The following is a 17,793-nucleotide window of genomic DNA, read 5'->3' as shown; positions in this document are numbered from 1 at the left end:
AAAATGTGACAAAAAATGACAAAAAATGACAAAAATGACAAAAATGTGACAAAAAATGTGACAAAAAATGACAAAAAATGACAAAAAATAACAGAAATGTGACAAAAAATGACGAAAAAAATACAAAAAAAAAAGATAAAAAATGAAAAAAATATATTAAAAAAACTATTGACGAAAAAATGACAAAAAATGACAAAAAAAATGACAAAAATGTGACAAAAATGTGACAAAAAATGACTAAAAAATGACAAAAAATGACAAAAAATGTGACAAAAAATGTGACAAAAAATGTGACAAAAAATGTGACAAAAATGTGACAAAAAATGACAAAAAATGTGACAAAAAATGACAAAAATGTGACAAAAAATGTGACAAAAATGTGACAAAAAATGACAAAAAATGACAAAAAATGACAAAAATGTGACAAAAAATGACAAAAAATGACAAAAAATGACAAAAAATGACAAAAAAATGACAAAAAATGACAGAAAATGTGACAAAAAATGTGACAAAAAATGTGACAAAAAATGTGACAAAAATGTGACAAAAAATGACAAAAAATGTGACAAAAAATGACAAAAATGTGACAAAAAATGACAAAAAATGACAAAAAATGACAAAAAATGACAAAAAATGACAAAAAATGACAAAAAATGACAAAAAAAGGACAAAAAATGACAAAAAAAATGACAAAAAAAGTCAAAAAAGTTACAAAACTGAGTTGAATACCCAACAAAAAAATGATGGAAAAATAATCTGATGACGTGAGGAAAAAGATCCTCTCGGTTCAGGCGGGAGTTAAGAGGTTAAAGGCACGACATCTGCTATTTCAGCCGTTCCAAAGTAAAATATAGGCATTTATATGAGAAATATCAGTGTTTTCTGGGGGTGCTCCGCCCCCTCTGCAGGTTGATCCCGCCCATGCAACATTAGCAGTAGTAGAAACATAAATATCGACATCATCATCATCTCCGGTCAGTGTTTTGATGGACTTCCTGCTCTGGCCTCATCAGGGGTTTTAATGGTTCTAAGAGTAAATCCACTTTGGGTCTGGTCAGAGCCATCAGTGAAGTGACAAACATGTCCTGGTTGCGTCGCTTTTTGCTTCAGCGCTTGGTCCCTGGTTCGGTTCTGGCGGAGTCGGGGCTTCATTGTTCTTCTGTTCCAGTTTCTCCTGACCCTGAAAACATGTACAATAGTGTAAAATATTGCTTCTCTGCGTTACTTTCTTTCTAACTTGACCTGTGCTCCTAATTACATTGACCGAGTGATACTGTGAAGCAATCCAACACACTCAAACCTTTAACCCCCGAGTCTTTCCATTCACCCAATGAAGATTTCTTATTGAAAATAGTGATGATGCAGAAAGGAAGACGCCCACGGGTGACAACTGACAAGTGAGAAGATGAGTCAAGGTGCGAACACAGGACCGAGCAACACCAGCCTCCAGCCGGGGCAAAGGGCGCTCTGACCCCCTGAGTCCACTTCGCACACGGGGGCCCAGAGGTCCAGGCAGTCTGATCACAAATGGAGATTTAAGATCAGACTCAATAGGAAAGACAGTTCGAGTGCACCGAGCCAAGTGTCCTGCAAATGATCAACCCAGAACAGGGGTGTCCAAAGTGCGGCCCGGGGGCCAAATGCGGCCCAATTTTTGGTGGCCCTCTGCCTTCTTGCTGAATCGGGACACATCATCAGAGATAGTCCTTTTTATTTGAAATGTAATAATTCTACACAATTCTAACCAAACAACTAACCTTGTACTGTGAGACAGAGCTAACTAACCACCAATTTATGGCCCTTCACCCTGTGTACGCTTCAGTATGCGGCCCCACGGGAAAAAAGTTTGGACACCCCTGACCAATAAGTTGACCCGATGGTCTGAGGAACGCTGGGCGAGGTTTACATTTTAAACAGTAACATCAAAGATCTCATACGTCATGTTACACACGTCAGCACATCTGTTGTTTTACATATTCCAGAACATTCTGCGCTTAAACTCGAAGTGAACCTTTCCCCAGTCTCTTGTGGTTTCAGATACATCAGCCTGCCCGTGTTTTTAGAAGCTCAGCCGCTCTCCATGGTCGTGTGGTCGGGGCTTTTTGTTCTTCTTAGATGGGCCCGTGGTCAAGGTGTTGCTTGTGGTCAGAGCCTCGTTCCACCACATAGACCTGTAACTCTTTTGACCCGTCACCACATTTGAGTTGTCATGGCGATGGCCCCAAAGGGTGAATTGGCTTGTTGCACGGTGTGGCTATGCTAGTTCCTCTGACCTGAAGGTGTGAGCGCCTGGACTTCCTGTCTGTTTTCTTTTCCTGGACATATTTTCTAAAGATTACGTTGTGGGCGGTGAGTTCCCGGTAGACGATCATTTACTGTGTTCAAATCTTGATGAGTTCAGAGGAGACGCCTGTGATCATAAAGGATCGATAGTTTGTCTTGAAGCTAAAGGCTAACATGCTATGAAAGAACTGAATAAACGCACTATTTCAAATGTTTAACCTCTTAACTCCCGCCTGAACCGAGAGCATTTTCTCCAGTTCAGCTTTACCCAAATCCTGTAGGCCAGTGTAACGCCTCATTTGAAAGCTAAGACCTACAAAACTCATCTAAATGGATCTTTTTCGTCACGTCATCAGATTTTTTTCCATCTTTTTGGGGGGGGGTTTCCACTCATTTTGTAGCTTTTTTGTCATTTTTTTATCACATTTTTGTCATTTTTTGTCCTTTTTTGTCCTTTTTTTGTAGAATTTTTTGTCAATTTTTCGTATTTTTTTTGTCAAAATTTTGTCATTTTTTGTCAAATTTTGCGTCACTTTTTTGTCACATTTCCATCCTTGTTTTCGTCTCAGTTGTGTCGCTTTTTTCTCAGCTTTTTTCCAGAAGCTTTTGGACTGGGGGTAAAGCCAAACTGGAGAAAATGTGCTCGGTTCAGGTGGGAGTTAAGGGGTTAATGCATGAAGTTAATGTTAGCCTTTAGCTTCAACTCACTGATCCTTATAAACATAAATATTTACTCTGTACAGCAACTCGTTAACCTGCAGGAAGTGATCGTCTACCAGGAACTGTAGGAAATACCATGATTCGAACGGGTCGAAGCTCATCTTAATGGAAATGAATACAAACAGGAAGTACTAGCGCCCACAACTTCAGCTCAGAGGAACTAGCGTAGCCACATTGTGCAACAAGCCAATACATCCACATACAGAGCCTCTGGAAAGTATTCATACACCTTGAACTTTTGCACATTTTGTCATGTTTTCAACCCTAAACATAACGATTTTATTTTGATTTTTTTTACTGAACGTTCACACACAAGTAACAGACGACTGTGAAGTGAAAGCAAAATGATACATGATTCTGTTATTTTTCAAAAAAGTGAAAAGTGGGGCGTGCATAAGTATCATACAGATGAATGAATACTTTGTGGAACCTCCTTTTACTGCAATAACAGCAGAAAGTCTTTTGTGGTTTGACTCTACAAGATTAGCACATGTAGAGACTGACATTTTAGCCCATTCCTCTTTACAAAACAACTCCAGCTCTGTCACATTAGAAGGAGAGCGTTTGTGAACAGCAGTTTTCAGATTATTCCACAGATTTTCAATAGGATTTAGGTCAGGACTGTGACTGGGCCATTCTAACACATTAATATGTTTTTATTGAACCATTCCACAGTCGTCGGTTACTTGTGTGTGAACGTTCAGTAAAAAAATCAAAATAAAATCTTCATGTTTAGGGCTGTAAACATGACAAAATGTGCAAAAGCTCAAGGTGTATGAATACTTTCCAGAGGCTCTGTATGATCATGCTTTAGAGATTTCGCTTCTGCCGTGTGTTCTGTGGTTCCAGAGCGGCTCTTTAGTCCCGGAGTCATATTTAACAAGCGACACGAGCGTTTTTCCCTTTTCATTTGAAGCTGGTTCATGAATGAAGTGAATAATGAGCGGCTCCTGCGCGGCCTCGAACGCAGCGCGATCCCCCACAAACACGATCCTGCAAACACGATCCTGCAAACACGATCCTGCAAACACGACTGGATAAAGGCGTCACAGAGGAGACGCTCTGAGCGACTGACGACGGCTCTTTATAAATCAAGGAGAGACGTTTGTGTCTCGTTTCTCCACGTCTCAGTTTTATCCGTCAGATATATAATATATTTACAGTATATTTATGTAAACGTCAGTTAAGACCAGATCAGATTCTATTAAGAGTGTAATTCCTCCTGGTACGACAGACACTTTCTCTACTGATGAATTTATTCTCTTCATCTTAAAGAGGGGGTATTATGCTTTTTTCAGCCACATAGCACCAGTCTATAGGACACTACAATGATGACGAAACCTTCTGTTGGTCTGTCAATGCAGTAAATTAGAATAACTGCCTTGTATAAAATTGCTCTTTCAAAATGGCGTTAGCAAATGACTTGAAATAGGCCTCTGTCTCTTTAAGAACCTCTGACCCTTTCCGACACGCCCCCTCCACACGCTGTCTGTGGCATCACAACAACACTCCGCTCGTTGTCTCAAGTATTGAAACTACGATCGGTGCATTTTAATTTTTATTGTTGGAAAGGACCTACTGTTTATCACTTTGTGAACAATGGCCACACAGGATATTATTTGGAAACAAACCTTCCACACCGGACGCTTGGAAGGGGCTCTTGCCTGAAAAATAACTGCTGTTTGGAGGCTATCTCTTTGCATCTGCCATGCCCTATGGATCTCTAAATATACCCCCATGGACGACACCAGGATCTGCAGGAGCCCATACGATTCAAAGACGGACATTATCTGTGCAAGTGGACAATGGTTTTTCGAGGTTACCCGTTAGCTTGTTATAATCGACTACAGCTCATTGTTGATGAAAAGTCTGCAATAAACCACAAATGTGTAAAGCCAGGCTCATTGTGTGATCATCGTAAAGGCTGCTTCGAGTAGTTGCTGCTTTATTGACGTTATTTGTGCATAATATGCTGCCTGTTTTCAATGAATGTTGTGAAGGTGAAGGTTGTTAGCTTGACGCGGCTAATAGTGCCTTAGCTCCGAGAGAAACCACTCGGCTACGACTCACTGTAGATGAAATGTGAGCAATAAACTACACAATCAACAAGCCAGGCTCCGTGTGTGATCATCATAAAGGCTGCTTCAAGCAGTTGCCTGTTTTAGTGACGTTTTCAATGCATAATATGCTTGTATTCAGTGAATTTTCCCGTTAGCTTGTCGCGGCTAGCTTGTTAGCTCCGGGAGAAAACCACTCGGCTATGACCCATTGTAGATGAAATGTGAGCAATAAACTTCCAAATCAACAAGCCTGGCTCCGTGTGTGATCATTGTTAAACGGTTCTTTATGTGTGTGGTGGTTTTATTGACTTTATTTGTGCATATCTCTCGTTTTCACGTGATGACTCGAGGTTTAGCTTAGCATTAGCTTTCTCCGGAGGCTCTGTGCATCATCAAGGCCCAGCGCAGAACCAGACACTGAAATAAGTGTTCTTGTCACCGGTTTTAATCCTGGGTGTTTCGGTAACAGAAACACTGATGTGTGTCTTTGTAAAAGTCTGCTGTGGCTCCGGTTCACAACACATGAAGCTAATCATCCATGATGACTCTGTTTACATCTTAGGGCTAGACACTGCGGGGAGGGGGTTCTGCTGAGGGGCAGTGGTTGGTTACTCGGCTGGTGACGAAAGGTCGGAGGCGTATCCTGGAGGTCGAGGGCGTTTCCTGAAGGAATCAGGCGTTTTATCCCTAAAATGGCCGCCATCAGAGTTTCTACAGATTACTCGAAAATACGTGAATGTGCCAAGGCAACACTTCAGGCATGGTTTTAATGAGGGAATGACTTAATAACATGATGTAAAGCTTGAAAAAGTCGATTTTGCATAATAGGCCCCCTTTAATAAACACACTGTGAAAACTAGAAAACACAGACGATAATTAGCTTCAAGAAAAATAAAGACAATTGGCAAATCAAAATAACTAGCTTCAGCTTTCTTCTTATTTAGTTTGTTTCTTGTTAAACTTTTACCTTGTGTCTATCATGCTTCTTCTTCTTCTTATGATAATGAACCTCTACTCTGCAGACGAAAACTGGCTTTAGCGACACAGCGCCCTCTGGTGGCACTCAACCATAATAACATAACAATACATAGAAAACAAAGTGAAAGGAAAGTGTGGCAGTTACAAAGAGACTGTGTATGTTTTATGTGGAGAAGGTGCTTCCCCCTGTGTGCTTCAATATGACACATTTATTATGTAAATGCGCCTTGGTTTTTCTTCAGAACTCGCTCCGAACCACACTGTTCACACTGTTTTAACCCTTAACTCCCACCTGAACCGAGCACATTCTCTCCAGTTTGGCTTTACCCCAATCCAAAAGCTTCTGGAAAAAAGGTGAGAAAATAACAACAGAACTGAGATGAAAACAAGGATGAAGATGTGACAAAAAACTGGCAAAAAACTGATAAAAAGTGGACAAAAAACGGACAAAAAATGGACACAAAATTGACAAAAAATTGACAAAAAACAGGCAAAAAACAGACAAAAAACAGACAAAAAACTGACAAAAAATTGACAAAAAACTGACAAAAAATTGACAAAAAACAGACAAAAAACTGACAAAAAACTGACAAAAAACGGACAAAAAATTGACAAAAAATAACGAAAAAATGACAGAAAGTGACAAAAAAGTGGCAAAAAAAATTACAAACAATTTGACAAAAAATGTACAAAAATGAGTTGAAAGCCCCCCAAAAAATGATGGGAGAAAAATCTGATGACGTGAGGAAACAGATCCATTCAGATGAGTTTTTTTCTAGATCTTAGCTTTCCCCTTTGGCTTTACCCCAATCCAGAAGCTTCTGGAAAAAAGGTGAGAAAATAACGACAGAAATGAGACGAAAAGAATGATGAAGATGTGACAAAAAAGTGAGAAAACTTAGACAAAAAACGGACAAAAAATGGACAGAAAACTGACAAAAAAAGGACAAAAAAAGGACAAAAAAAGACGAAAAAATAGCAAAAAAGTGGCAAAAAATTGACAAGAAAAGTGATGAAAAAAGTGGCAAAAAAATTACAAACAATTTGACAAAAAATGTACAGAAAAGGTACAAAAATGAGTTGAACCCCCCCAAAAAATGATAGGGAAATAATCTGATGACGTGAGGAAAAAGATCAGATGAGTTTTGTAGATCTTAGCTTTCAAATGAGGCTGGCCTACAGGATTTGGGTAAAGCTATAAGATAAGATAAGATAAGATAATACTTTATTGATCTCACAGATGGAGAAATTACAGTTCAGTCTCAGTTCAGGCGGGAGTTAAGAGGTTAAAGAGAAATGTGAATCTGAGATAATCACAGTCAAAAGAGCGGCTAAAATGTCCGACTTCCCCGACTTTAATAACGGCTCGTGGAGAAGTTTAACTATTTCACTTATTTTAAAAGTATTTCCCAGATTCTGCAAAGTCCATTTCTTTGAACCCCCAAAAAAGGAATTTTTATCAAGTTTATTCTTTATTCTTCTTAAACCAGATCCAAAATCCCTCTGAGCTTTGGAACCAACAGAGCAACACATTTACTGCAGTAAAACTAAAAAAGTATCTAAAGGTCTGAATGTGTTTAAATCACAGGACTTTTATTTTAACTCCAAATCAAAGATGTAGTGAAGTAAAAGTAAAAAGTCATCATAAAAGGTAAAGTAAAAGTACCTCAGATTTGTAGTTTTACTTCATTACTTTCCACCACTGGGAACTAATATGTCACATAATAAAAGCACAGACTTATTTTCTTCTCCTGCTGAAAGAATCTGATCTTCTCTGCGTCTTTGTGGATAAACGTTTCTCTGCCTTTGCCAGGTTTGGATTTTGCCAAAACTGAAGAAACTCCGACACGTTTGAACAGATTTGGCAAAGATGGAAATATATGAGTTTGATTTTCCGCAGCGTCAAACGGCCAAACGGGATCCTTTTCCAAAACGCCTTTTAAGGACGTGATTTATTGTGATGAGAAACAGGAGGAACATCTACACTTCAGTGTCTCTGTAACCGCTGCTGTCGCCACAAAGGAAATGACCATATTTGGATCACAGCCTTTCCTGCTACACGTGGATACCAAACCTGTCAGTATTTGTGAATGAATGAGCGTGGGAAACACCAGACACTTCCTGGATCAATCTCAGAGAAGTGGATTCTAAGCAAGTAAAAAATGTCTTACTTTAAGAAATAAGTTCTTATTTGTTCCATAAAAAGTAAAAATGTCTCATTGAGCAAAGTTTTCTTGAGAAAAAAAATCTTATTTTAGGAAATAAAATCCAGCCATTTCTTGTTCAGATAAATTTGCTAAAAACATGATGATTTTTCTTCTAACAAGAAAGAAAAACGTTTTGAATCTTCTTCAGTTTTAGACAAAGACAAACTCAGATCAACAGCTCTTAATGTAAGAACTGCTTCTCACAGAGAGAAAGTGGGCAGCTCGGTGGCACAGCGGTTAGAGCCTCAGCTTCACAGCTCGAAGGTCCCGGGTTCGATTCCCACCAGGACGGGGCCTCTCTGTGTGGAGCATGTTCTCCCCGTGTCTACCACTGAAAACATGTACAATAGGTGAATCCTAAATATTAGTATTTATTAAGAACATTTTGCTCAAAAATGTGTGTAATTTAGAACATTTTACTTAAATCAAGCAACATTTAAGTCAAATACCCACAATTTTTCACGTTTTCCTTAAATTATTCCATTTCCTGAGGACATTTTGCTTAATTCTATCTGTTTATTTGCTTAAATTTAGTGTTTTTTTCTTGTTTTATGAAGAAAAAAATATTCTAGAAATAAGAATTCTTAGCAAGAAAAAAGTGCTGACCCCATTGGCAGAATTTTTTCCTTAAAACAAAACAAAATGTCTAATTTTAAGATTTTTTTTCTTTGTCTTTAGTCGGGTACTTTTTGCAGTGTGGATGAATAAGTGTCACCTGATGTGTGGATGTGAAACTTTGGTGATGACTCAGAAATACGTGAATGTGCCAAGGCAACACTTCAGGCATGTTTTTAATGAGGGAGTGACAGAATAACATGATGGAAAGCTTGACCCCCCCTTTAATAATGAACTAAAGCTACTTTAGGAGGGGGGGGGGGGTTTGAGCTGAATGATCCTGGAGCTCTGTTGTCGGGGCCTCGTGCCCTGTAGGGTCTGACATAGACCGGTCCTGTAGGTGACCATGAGGTGGTCCTTCTGTGGACCCACCACCTGCAGGGGGCGCCATAAGGGGCCGGTGCAACAGCCGCCCCCACCACCCGGACACGTGGAAGAAAATGGATGGATTTTTCTATTGGAGCAAAAACTTCAACACATTTTTCCTCATATGGATCTGAGGGACACAGAAGCTTCACTGAGTCTGAGGTCAGAGGTCAGAGTCAAACTACTGTGGGGACGTTCACCCCGGGGCTCTGGTCCTGATGTTTCCTGATGTTTTCCTGATGTTTCCTGGTGTTTGACAGTCGCCTCACATCGTCTCAGTCGAGCGCAGCAGAAACGGCCTCTTTGACCCTGAACGCATCACTCTCTGCGCCTCATCACTCTCGGCGCCTCATCACTCTCGGCGCCGCCTCATCCTCACCCCCGACTCTCATCACGCTGTGAATCCATCTCCCGAGTCACAGTTTCTACTGTAAATCATCCCAGATCTGAGTCAGACCCGAACCTGAGAGTCTGTGGCTTTAAACCTCAGCAGTTTAAAGGAACAGGCCAGCGTTTTTACATCCTGAGATATGTTCTTACCTGAGCTGTGACGAGTTCTTTAGGACCTGTCTGATCTTCAGTCACGTAAACACAGCGCAGACGGCGTTAGCATTTAGCCTCTCCCTCTCTCCTCTATAGCTCCAAAACAGGTCAAGATAGAAGCTACCAAGCTCTTCCACGTTTTCCCTATTTAAATATGGTTACATGAAGTTCGAAATCCGCGCAGTAATCTTCACTTTACTGTGCGGATGCCAAACTACTCCTGGTATTATTACTCTTACAATATAGTCCCCCCTTTTATCCGCTTAGAAAATCCACATTGTTTAATTGTGTGTAATTATACTTTGTAGTGGAACACTTCACGTAACCATATTTAAATAGGGAAAACGTGGAAGAGCTTGGTAGCTTCTATCTTGACCTGTTTTGGAGCTATAGAGGAGAGAGGGAGAGGCTAAATGCTAACACTATAGAGAGGGAGAGGCTAAATGCTAACGCCGTCTGCGCTGTGTTTACGTGACTGAAGATCAGACAGGTCCTAAAGAACTCGTCACAGCTCAGGTAAGAACATATCTCAGTGTGGAAAAACGCTGGCCTGTTTCTTTAAAGAGAGTCTGTGTGGCTTTAAACCTCAGAGTCTGTGGCTTTAACCTCAGAGTCTGAGGCTTTAAACCTCAGAGTCTGTGTGGCTTTAAACCTCAGAGTCTGTGGCTTTAACCTCAGAGTCTGTGGCTTTAACCTCAGAGTCTGTGGCTTTAAACCTCAGAGTCTGTGAGGCTTTAAACTTCAGAGTCTGAGGCTTTAAACCTCAGAGTCTGTGGCTTTAAACCTCAGAGTCTGTGGCTTTAACCTCAGAGTCTGTGGCTTTAACCTCAGACTCTGTGGCTTTAAACCTCAGAGTCTGTGAGGCTTTAAACTTCAGAGTCTGAGGCTTTAAACCTCAGAGTCTGTGGCTTTAAACCTCAGAGTCTGTGAGGCTTTAAACTTCAGAGTCTGTGGCTTTAAACTTCAGAGTCTGAGGCTTTAAACCTCAGAGTCTGTGGCTTTAACCTCAGAGTCTGAGGCTTTAAACCTCAGAGTCTGTGGCTTTAAACCTCAGAGTCTGTGGCTTTAAACCTCAGAGTCTGTGGCTTTAACCTCAGAGTCTGTGGCTTTAAACCTCAGAGTCTGTGGCTTTAAACCTCAGACTCTGTGGCTTTAACCTCAGAGTCTGTGGCTTTAAACCTCAGACTCTGTGGCTTTAACCTCAGAGTCTGTGGCTTTAAACCTCAGAGTCTGTGGCTTTAACCTCAGAGTCTGTGGCTTTAAACCTCAGAGTCTGTGGCTTTAAACCTCAGACTCTGTGGCTTTAACCTCAGAGTCTGTGGCTTTAAACCTCAGACTCTGTGGCTTTAACCTCAGAGTCTGTGGCTTTAAACCTCAGACTCTGTGGCTTTAACCTCAGAGTCTGTGGCTTTAAACCTCAGACTCTGTGGCTTTAACTTCAGAGTCTGTGGCTTTAAACCTCAGAGTCTGTGGCTTTAAACCTCAGAGTCTGTGGCTTTAAACCTCAGAGTCTGTGGCTTTAAACCTCAGAGTCTGTGGCTTTAAACCTCAGAGTCTGTGGCTTTAACCTCAGAGTCTGTGGCTTTAAACCTCAGAGTCTGTGGCTTTAAACCTCAGAGTCTGTGGCTTTAAACCTCAGAGTCTGTGGCTTTAAACCTCAGAGTCTGTGGCTTTAACCTCAGAGTCTGTGTGGCTTTAACCTCAGAGTCTGTGGCTTTAAACCTCAGAGTCTGTGGCTTTAACCTCAGAGTCTGAGGCTTTAAACCTCAGAGTCTGTGGCTTTAACCTCAGAGTCTGAGGCTTTAAACCTCAGAGTCTGTGGCTTTAAACCTCAGGGTCTGTGAGGCTTTAAACCTCAGAGTCTGAGGCTTTAAACCTCAGAGTCTGTGGCTTTAACCTCAGACTCTGTGGCTTTAACCTCAGAGTCTGAGGCTTTAAACCTCAGAGTCTGTGGCTTTAAACCTCAGGGTCTGTGAGGCTTTAAACCTCAGAGTCTGTGGCTTTAAACCTCAGAGTCTGTGGCTTTAAACCTCAGGGTCTGTGAGGCTTTAAACCTCAGAGTCTGTGGCTTTAACCTCAGAGTCTGTGGCTTTAACCTCAGAGTCTGTGGCTTTAACCTCAGAGTCTGTGGCTTTAAACCTCAGAGTCTGTGGCTTTAACCTCAGAGTCTGTGGCTTTAAACCTCAGCAGTTTGAGGAGAGTCTGTGGCTTTAAACCTCAGAGTCTGTGGCTTTAAACTTCAGAGTCTGTGGCTTTAAACCTCAGCAGTTTGAGGAGAGTCTGTGGCTTTAAACCTCAGAGTCTGTGGCTTTAAACTTCAGAGTCTGTGGCTTTAAACCTCACAGTTTGAGGAGAGTCTGTGGCTTTAAACCTCAGCAGTTCAGACTCTGTGGCTTTAAAGGCCTGACCTTGAGTCTCTGCAGCTGCAGTCGTGCCGACCGTCGCCTGGACACGAGTGTCTGACCTGCGGCTCAAACACGTGAGTGAGTCCAGGCGTCTCTGAGTAAATAATGAGACACATGTTCCTGAAGGATGTGATTCTGACGCCTCTGCAGCAGCAGCAGCAGCAGCAGCAGCAGCAGCAGCAGCAGCAGCAGCAGCTGGAGCAGCTGGAGCAGGTGGAGGTGTAAAGTGGCACCTGTCTGTCTGAAATGGCCTGGTCATTATCCTGCCTCTGCAGAAGAACACGCAGGACCAAAGCAAACACACGCTTCACAAACCGACCGACAGATGTGAGTCAGACTCAACGCTTCGGAAAGAAGTGTTTGGATTCACACGTTCTCCTCATGCTGAAGGTCCTGTCCTCATTAACCTCCATCACCATCATCATCACCTCCATCACCATCATCATCACCTCCATCACCATCATCATCACCTCCATCACCATCATCATCACCTCCATCACCATCATCATCACCTCCATCACCATCATCATCACCTCCATCACCATCATCATCACCTCCATCACCATCATCATCACCTCCATCACCATCATCATCACCTCCATCACCATCATCATCACCTCCATCACCATCATCATCACCTCCATCATCATCATCATCACCTCCATCATCATCATCATCACCTCCATCACCATCATCATCACCTCCATCACCATCATCATCACCTCCATCACCATCATCATCACCTCCATCACCATCATCATCACCTCCATCACCATCATCATCACCTCCATCACCATCATCATCACCTCCATCACCATCATCATCACCTCCATCATCATCATCATCACCTCCATCATCATCATCATCACCTCCATCATCATCATCATCACCTCCATCACCATCATCATCACCTCCATCACCATCATCATCACCTCCATCACCATCATCATCACCTCCATCACCATCATCATCACCTCCATCATCATCATCATCACCTCCATCACCATCATCATCACCTCCATCACCATCATCATCACCTCCATCACCATCATCATCACCTCCATCACCATCATCATCACCTCCATCACCATCATCATCACCTCCATCACCATCATCATCACCTCCATCACCATCATCATCACCTCCATCACCATCATCATCACCTCCATCATCATCATCATCACCTCCATCATCATCATCATCACCTCCATCATCATCATCATCACCTCCATCACCATCATCATCACCTCCATCACCATCATCATCACCTCCATCACCATCATCATCACCTCCATCACCATCATCATCACCTCCATCACCATCATCATCACCTCCATCACCATCATCATCACCTCCATCACCATCATCATCACCTCCATCACCATCATCATCACCTCCATCATCATCATCATCACCTCCATCACCATCATCATCACCTCCATCACCATCATCATCACCTCCATCATCATCATCATCACCTCCATCATCATCATCATCACCTCCATCATCATCATCATCACCTCCATCACCATCATCATCACCTCCATCACCATCATCATCACCTCCATCACCATCATCATCACCTCCATCACCATCATCATCACCTCCATCACCATCATCATCACCTCCATCATCATCATCATCACCTCCATCACCATCATCATCATCACCTCCATCACCATCATCATCACCTCCATCACCATCATCATCACCTCCATCATCATCATCATCACCTCCATCACCATCATCATCATCACCTCCATCACCATCATCATCACCTCCATCATCATCATCATCACCTCCATCACCATCATCATCACCTCCATCACCATCATCATCACCTCCATCATCATCATCATCACCTCCATCATCATCATCATCACCTCCATCATCATCATCATCACCTCCATCACCATCATCATCACCTCCATCACCATCATCATCACCTCCATCACCATCATCATCACCTCCATCACCATCATCATCACCTCCATCACCATCATCATCACCTCCATCATCATCATCATCACCTCCATCACCATCATCATCACCTCCATCATCATCATCACCTCCATCATCATCATCATCACCTCCATCACCATCATCATCACCTCCATCACCATCATCATCACCTCCATCACCATCATCATCACCTCCATCACCATCATCATCACCTCCATCATCATCATCATCACCTCCATCATCATCATCATCACCTCCATCATCATCATCATCACCTCCATCACCATCATCATCACCTCCATCACCATCATCATCACCTCCATCACCATCATCATCACCTCCATCACCATCATCATCACCTCCATCACCATCATCATCACCTCCATCACCATCATCATCACCTCCATCACCATCATCATCACCTCCATCACCATCATCATCACCTCCATCACCATCATCATCACCTCCATCATCATCATCATCACCTCCATCATCATCATCATCACCTCCATCATCATCATCATCACCTCCATCACCATCATCATCACCTCCATCACCATCATCATCACCTCCATCATCATCATCATCACCTCCATCATCATCATCATCACCTCCATCATCATCATCATCACCTCCATCATCATCATCATCACCTCCATCACCATCATCATCACCTCCATCACCATCATCATCACCTCCATCACCATCATCATCACCTCCATCACCATCATCATCACCTCCATCACCATCATCATCACCTCCATCACCATCATCATCACCTCCATCACCATCATCATCACCTCCATCACCATCATCATCACCTCCATCATCATCATCATCACCTCCATCATCATCATCATCACCTCCATCACCATCATCATCACCTCCATCACCATCATCATCACCTCCATCATCATCATCATCACCTCCATCATCATCATCATCACCTCCATCACCATCATCATCACCTCCATCACCATCATCATCACCTCCATCACCATCATCATCACCTCCATCATCATCATCATCACCTCCATCATCATCATCATCACCTCCATCATCATCATCATCACCTCCATCACCATCATCATCACCTCCATCACCATCATCATCACCTCCATCACCATCATCATCACCTCCATCACCATCATCATCACCTCCATCATCATCATCATCACCTCCATCTCCATGAACGTCCTCCTCACTCGTGCAGGAACAGAATAATAATCCAACACAAAGAGCCTGTGGCCACGGCTGTTTTGTTGTAAACGTGTCCTGCACTGCAAAAAGTGCCCGACTAAAAACAAGGATAAAAATCTTAAAATAAGACAATTTGTTTTGTTTTAAGGAAAAGCTTCTGCCAATGGGGTCAGTGTTTTTTTCTTGCTAAGAATTCTTATTTCGAGAATATTTTTCTCTTCATAAAACAAGAAAGAAACACTAAATTTAAGCAAATAAATATCTAGAATTAAGCAAAATGTCATCAGAAAATGGAATCATTTAAGGAAAACAAATGTTAAATGTTGCTTGATTTAAGTAAAATGTTGTTAATAAACACTAATATTTAAGGAAAGTATTGCCCGGAGACCCGCCTCCATGATGTGGAGCCAGGCTGATGGTCAGAATCACCTGCTGGAGGATTCACCTATTGTACATGTTTTAGTGGCAGACACAGGGAGAACATGCTCCACACAGAAAGGCCCCGTCCTGGTGGGAATCGAACCCAGGACCTTCGAGCTGTGAAGCTGAGGCTCTAACCGCTGTGCCACCGAGCCGCCCACTTTAAAGAATGGAATGTGTTATCTCTCTGTGAGAAGCAGTTCTTACATTAAGAGCTGTTGATCTGAGTTTTTCTTTGTCTAAAACTGAAGAAGATTCAAACAGTTTTTCTTTCTTGTTACAAGAAAAATTATCATGTTTTTAGCAAATAAATCTGAACAAGAAAACTTTGCTCAGTGAGACATTATTACTTTTTAGGTAAAAAATAAGAAGTTATTTCTTAAAGTAAGACATTTTTTACTTGCTTAGATCCACTTTTTGCAGTGTGGACTTTATGGAAGTGTGTGATGTTTACAGTCAAAGAAGAATAAAATCTAAATGTGTCATCAGTGAACTCTGCTCCAGCGCTGCAGTGTGGGTCAGACATGCACCGATACCGATACTGGGGGTTTGAGTATCGGCCGATATTAACGAATGCCAAGAGACTTTCTTCAAAGTGAATCTTCCTCTTTTCTTCAGTCCTGCACACATTACATCAGGCAAATATATGGAGGAATAAACTAAAGGAAAAACACACGGATCACTGGGCTTTTCTCCACTGACGTCTCTGAATATAAGACTTAGGTCACGCTCATAAAACCAGTAACTTCATCAGAACTTCAGTCGTTCTTTCACAGCGTTTCATAAACTACAGTTCAAACTGAGGCTGAGCTCACACGGACCCTGTGTTTGCAGAGTTTAAAACTAACTCAGTGTTTCATCCTCCAGGTTCTTTTCTTCAAAATGACAAAAAGCATTTTCACTTTTAGGAAACAGAAAGAGCCAAACCTGGTATCGGTTCAGTATCGGATGTTTGAGAACACTATGGATCAGAGCTTCATCTGTAATGTGGGAGCGGCTCCGGGCGGCTTCACTTGTAAATAAATCAGGTCCAGATCGTTCCAGAATGTATAAATAAAGAGTATTGATAGGATTAGTTTGGAGTACCCACACTTCCCCGAGCACGAGGCACCTGCAGCCCCTCCACCTGCAGCCTCTCCACCGCCCGCCGCCCCTTGATGACTGCACTTCCCAGTTTGGACGTGAATGCGAGCGCTCGTCTGAAATGTGCTCTCTCTGCAGCCGCCGCCGCCGGTGCCGCCGCCGCTGACGCCTCCGCCTCCTCCGACGCCTCCGCCTCCTCCGACGCCTCCTCCTCCTCGCTCTCGCTCTCGCTGGTGAATGAGGCTCAGTACTTGATGATAAACGGCGCCAGCGTGGAGCGTCTTCAGCGCCTCGTTCAGCGAAGGTTTGGAAGAAAACGTCTCATTCATGAATCAATGAGTCACGGCAGCTCAGGAAGTCTCCGAGTCCCACAGATTACTACAATTTACTCTTTTCCTGTCGCTCTGTGTGTTCTCTCTGCTCCTCATCATCTCCTCACTCTTTATCCTCCTCTTCTTCTCTCTCCTCTCTCCTCTCCCCCTCTCTCCTCTCCTCCTCTCCTCCTCTCACCCTCTTTATTCTCTCCTCTTCAGGCAGGAGGACCTGAGTGGAGGCGTGTCCTCCTCCGTCCTCGACGTGCAGAACATCATCAGCCGTTTCCGTGGTAACCTGGTGTTGTCGGGAGGGGGCGGGGCGTTCGAGGAGGACCAGTGGTCGCACGTTTCCATCGGCGACGCTCGATTCACGGTGAGAAAAGAGACGTTCAGGAAACTCTGGAGTTCACGGCTCCTTAATGAGTCTCATTATGATGATTTAAAGAGACATAAACCTGTTATACATGTTTTACTCTGAGGTTCAGGATCAGGATCAGGAACTACTTTACCCTGTGTGTTCATTAACATGCAATATACCATCTCGTCATAGAAGGGGGCGTGGCCTCGCATAGGGGGAAAATAGAATCTTTAGAGAAACACAAATTTCCCTCTTTTTTGCCATTTTCTGGTGGAATAT

General features: G+C 42.6%; 1 protein-coding gene across 1 annotated transcript in view; it reads left to right on the top strand.

The window, feature by feature from the left end:
- Positions 1 to 17,793, top strand: part of mocos (molybdenum cofactor sulfurase) — a gene marked incomplete at both ends in the record, with an annotated part of 62,386 nt that overhangs the window by 35,510 nt on the left and 9,083 nt on the right. Inside the window, 2 exons of the mRNA XM_079568405.1 lie at positions 17,053 to 17,146; positions 17,376 to 17,529. Of these exons, the coding sequence (XP_079424531.1) occupies positions 17,053 to 17,146; positions 17,376 to 17,529 (248 nt within the window). The remainder of the gene's footprint in view (positions 1 to 17,052; positions 17,147 to 17,375; positions 17,530 to 17,793) is intronic.

This window comes from Gobius niger (genome assembly GCF_951799975.1).
Source record: "Gobius niger genome assembly, chromosome: 12".
In the NCBI taxonomy this organism is placed as follows: domain Eukaryota; kingdom Metazoa; phylum Chordata; class Actinopteri; order Gobiiformes; family Gobiidae; genus Gobius; species Gobius niger.
The sequence above is the reverse complement of the archived record's forward strand: the minus strand, read 5'-3'. Positions and strand labels throughout refer to the sequence as shown.